Source organism: Otolemur garnettii, unplaced genomic scaffold (genome assembly GCF_000181295.1).
Source record: "Otolemur garnettii isolate 467f Iridium unplaced genomic scaffold, OtoGar3 scaffold00066, whole genome shotgun sequence".
NCBI lineage: Eukaryota > Metazoa > Chordata > Mammalia > Primates > Galagidae > Otolemur > Otolemur garnettii.
The window spans coordinates 1,285,216-1,290,101 of NW_003852461.1; the positions used below are offsets into that span (position 1 = coordinate 1,285,216).

The 4,886-nt window shown below is 51.9% G+C and overlaps 1 protein-coding gene across 1 annotated transcript in view; it reads right to left on the bottom strand.

Annotated features, from left to right (window-relative positions):
• The window catches only part of CDCP2 (CUB domain containing protein 2), a 19,540-nt gene that overhangs the window by 4,160 nt on the left and 10,494 nt on the right, over window positions 1-4,886 (bottom strand). Inside the window, exons 3-4 of the mRNA XM_023515128.1 lie at window positions 2,367-2,702; window positions 1,085-1,438 (exon numbers count right to left, since the gene is read on the bottom strand). Of these exons, the coding sequence (XP_023370896.1) occupies window positions 1,085-1,438; window positions 2,367-2,702 (690 nt within the window). The remainder of the gene's footprint in view (window positions 1-1,084; window positions 1,439-2,366; window positions 2,703-4,886) is intronic.

Below are 4,886 nucleotides of genomic sequence, written 5' to 3' on the forward strand. Positions count from 1 at the left end.
TGTGGCCAGTAAATGGCAGGGTTTGGATGTGGCCTTCACCTGTCTGAGCTTTTCCTGGCTCCCCTTCCCATGTCCTGCTCAGACACACAAGGAGAAGACAGGACAGTGGGTGCTAGTCCTGACTGTGCCACCGACTGCCCATGTGGCTGTAATGACAACCTTTCACCTCTCAGCATCTATTACCATACCTGCACCGTGAGGAGCTTTGCCTGGCCAGGCAGAGGGCTCAATGGGGCCGGAGCACAGGCATTTCTGGGTTCATAGCCAGGGAGGAGTGGTGGGAGGAGGGGGAAAGGTGGTGATGCTCTTGGCCAACAAATCAAACCAACACTATGGAGCCTGAGCAAGCCGAGCTCGAGCTCCTCCAGTCTGCTCTGCAGCCAGACACAGCCACCAGACCAAGTTCAAACCAGAGAGACACAAGGAAAAGTCTCGGGAGAGCTTCTGGAAATGCTTTTTCTTTCCTGATAAGGGGACATTTGTGGCTGGCTCTTCCTTTTCCCTCTTCCAGCTTTGACCGTGAACATGATGCCTGGAATTGTTGCAGCCACATTGTAACCATGAGGCTAAGAGAATTTCAGAGTTATCACCTGGAACAGTGTTGAGTTCCCGAATCAATACTGCAGCTGCCTAGCTCCAGACTTCTTATAAAGCGAGAAAACACAAGCGCCATTTGTTCAATCGGTATTTTTGAATGCCACAAGCAGGGCTGGTAGGCATCTCCATGGTTATACCAATTATTTACCACAATCAGCATTACCATATTTTGCCTATTACCCCTGGATACAGGGGATAAACCACACTATCAGAAGGGCCAGGGGCCCCTGGGGGAAGGAACCAGATGGGAAGGTTAGGACTCGTGGAGTTGGGAGCTGGGAGAGGAGGACTCTGCAATATCAGAAATGAATAAGGGACACGGCACTATGATCTCAGAGGTTCCAGGAATTGACACGAGGCTGCCCACTGGGGAACACCATTCCTGGGGGTCAGGACAAGCTGGTGGGATGCAGGAAGGAGGCTGCAAACCCGGCCTCAGAGCCTTCCCTTCTCCCACCAGCACACCGCACCCTCGGCCCCAGCTGACCTCCGATGTAGGCCACAGAGAAGCCCCTGCGGGTGGCGCTGCGGTCCGTGTGCAGCAATAGCAGGAGCTGGTTGTGGCTCGAGGTGATGGGTGGTGGCACGTTGTGGCCACACCAACTCCCCAGCAGGGGTGCCTCCTCGCTGGCCCCGTCAAAGGCTGCCAGATGGTCAAAGTCACAGGTCCTGGTCAGGCTGTTGGGCTCCTCCAGGTCCAGGTCCAGGAAGAATACCTTAACCCGGTAGCCAGGAGGCAGGCGGATGGTCCAGTGGCACCGGATGTTGTTGGGGTAGGAACCGGGGTACTGGGGGCTGGAGAAGTTGCCTCGCACAGCCACGTACACCTCCTGGCATTCCCCTGGGTGGGGGAGAGGGGAGAAGTCACCCTGTGCAGTTATAGCTGAAGCTGCAGGTGTGACAGGGGTCCTAAAACCACCGGCAGTTTGTGGGTACTGTGGCCAGCAAAGCAGAACATTGACCCCAAGCTTGCTTTAAACCAACACTAGCTGAGAGCTGGGAATCTCACACCTTTCAAGAGCGTTGGCCTTGTTAGAATTCAATAATAATACCTAATACCTGTCCTGCAGCTAACTCCAAATGCCCTGGCTTGACAATGAAGTTCATGGCCTGGCTTCTCCCCTTTTGGTTGCCCCATCCACCCCCAGCACTCCCACTTTCTAAACATCTCCTTTTATTATGAGCACACAGAATACACTCTGTCCTCCGTGCTTTATATGTGCTGTTCCTCCTGCTTGGAACACACTTCCCTTCCATCTGCTTCTGGCTAACTCCTTCAAGGCACTGTTCAATTAGCTCTTCTGCTAGAAAGTCACCCCTGATTTCTACTATTAGCGCAGATCATAATGGGCTGTCACGTCGGTGTCCTTATCCATCTCTCCCATTAGGCTGTGAACTCCCCATGAGTTCATTCATTCATCTGTGCAAATATTCACTGAGTGCCTACTGTGTGTCGGGTGCAAAGATAATCACATAAGGAACTCACAGTCTGGCCGGGGAGGCAGATACACCAACGACGTGTAGACGCAGCACAAACTATGTATAACGTGGAAAAGACTTCTATCAGGAGCTGAAGGAAGGGATTGATTCCCAGTGAACCAGGAAGTCTTCGCAAAGGAAGTGAAACATTATGCCTCGGCACTGGCCAGGCAGGTGTCCTGGAGCATTCCAAGCAGGAAGAGTGCAGAAAGCCCAAGTGTCATGGCAGCAGGAAACTGTGGCCCCCCTACAGTGTAATGGGGAGCCCCACGGTGCTCCAGCCCTCCTACCTGAGAAGTAGTAGGCCTTGAAGCCCCGGCCTCCAATGTTAAAGTCGGACTTGAAGACCACCTGCAGCTCGTGGCCCACGGACACCAGGGTTGGGGGTCTGGTGCTGCCACAGTAGTGGTGCCCACGGGCCGGGCCAGGGCCCCCGAGCACAGCCACATAGTCGTAGGTGCACTCCTCGTTGCCCTCCACCTGGAAGTCCACGAACACCAGCTTGATGGTGGCAGGGCCAGCGGCCCGGATCACCCAGCGGCATTCCACATTGTTGGGGTAGTTGTTGGGGTACTCAGGGCTGGTGAGGGCCCCGGACAGGCTGGTCAGGACACCACCACACACATCTGCAAGAGAGCACACTTAAACTGACCTTCCTCTCTCCCTGCGGCTCCTGACCTCCTCTCTTGGGGACCAGACACCCCCATCATCCTACTCCCACAGGCATCTGGAGGGAGCCTCATTGCCGTCCACTGAGCGCTTGCCAAGTGGCAGGCACGAGCCTAGCATTAGCACCTGTGCCGTCCTTTATGACCTTACAGTAGCCCTATAAGGAATGGGTGGTTGTTTCTTGGATTTACCAGTGGAGAAAACGGAGGTGCAGAGAAACTAAGTAACTTACTTGAGTTTGGGTTTGCTTGCCCAAGCAGAGCCCAAGACAAGGATTTGAATACAAGCAGTGTACTTGGGAGATCCCAGGGACCCCAGCCAGGGAGTGAGGGAGTGAGAGACAGGGAAGGGGAAGGTGGCCAAGCCAGCTGCTGACCCCTGCTGGGGAACTCTGGGGAGTAAAGCACACCCCCCAGAGTTGCATCTCCCCACTAGGGGAGATGCTGAGACTTCAGAGAAAAACCCTCCAATAAAGAAATGTGGAGGCTGACAGGAGCATGTTGAAATGATAAGGCCCAGGGGATGTGATCTAGGCCCCCAGAGCAGGTCATCTGGGTAGTAATTGGGAAAGTGGGATTTGAGCCCAGGAAGACTAACTGTAGAGCCTGTGTACTTGATGTTTGTGACCCTTGCTGTCCAGTGCTACTAGGCCAGTGGGGCATAGAAGCCAAGGGGCTTGAGTTCAGGAATATGATCAGAGCTCCCTAACAGACAAGGAAACCAAGACTGAGAGAGAGGATCTGACAAAGTAGAGCTTGGTACGACATCTGAAGACAAGTGGTCTCTTAGCTCTGCCTTATATGAGCTGTGTGACCCTGAACAAGTAACCCAGCCTCTCTGAGCTTCATGGGAACTTTAGAATTTTTAAGACCCACCCAGTCTAATCCACTGGGCTCAGACTCAGGTGGAGTCTGAGAAGACACTGCTGAAAGTGATGAGTAGCCAGCTTGGCTGGTGCAACCGTGAGGCAGGTGACTTGCTGGAGGTCACCAGCAGAGAGGGCACAGACTGGGTGTATTTCCTCAGACTCCAGAGTCCCCTCCCCATGGCATGGCTGTGTGATGGGAGCTCTGTACTGGGCAACTAGGGACCTGCCTCTCGCCCCAGCACCAGCCCAGCCATGTGACCTTAGGAAGGCACATTCCCTCTCTGGGCCTCAGACTTAGCATTTATGAAATGAGAGGACAGGTTTAGACAGTCTGAGAGATCCCTTCTGACAACCTGAGCACAGGCTCCCAACTGTGCTTAGGAAGGCACATTCCCTCTCTGGGCCTCAGACTTAGCATTTATGAAATGAGAGGACAGGTTTAGACAGTCTGAGAGATCCCTTCTGACACTGACAACCTGAGCACAGGCTCCCAACTGTGCTCCGGAGTGCCCGCCTGGGGCACCTGCTAGCGTCTGGGGCAGACTGCATTCTTACACTGTATTTCAAACTATTTCTTAATGTAATTAAAAGCACTCACAGTCACATATCTTACATGCAAAAATTTAACTCATTGGAGACCATCAATATTGATGGTCTTTCAAAATTAGCTTATAAGAAGTCAATGTTAAAACATAAACTTACAGAGTGGCACCTGTGGCTCAAGGAGTAGGGCGCCAGCCCCATATGCTGAGGGTGGAGGGTTCAAACCCAGCCCTGGCCAAAAAAACCACATAAACTTACAAAATAAATGCATACCACCAAAACATCGTCTTTATCTCTTTCGTATATCAAAAACATAAAGTTCCATTTGTTATAAGGATTCTCCTATTTTTTTAAATGTTGGAAAACATGGTTTATGGTATTACAACTTTGATATCCTAACATTCTAAAAATCTAAGGGTCTAAAATTCCAAAACTGGGCAGCACCTGTGGCTCAAAAAGGTAAGGCGCTGGTCCCATACGCTGGAGGTGGCGGGTTCAAACCCAGCCCCGGCTAAAAAATAAAAACTACCAAAAGAAAAAAAAAAAACAGAATAAATAAATAAATAAATAAAATTCCAAAACTAGGGCCAGGCACAGTGGCTGATGCCTGTAATCCTAGCACTCTGGGAGGTTGAGGCAGGTAGATTGCTTGAGCTCACAAGTTCAAGACGAGCCTGAGCAAGAATGAGACCCCATCTCCAAAACTAGCCAGGCATTGTGGTAGGTGCCT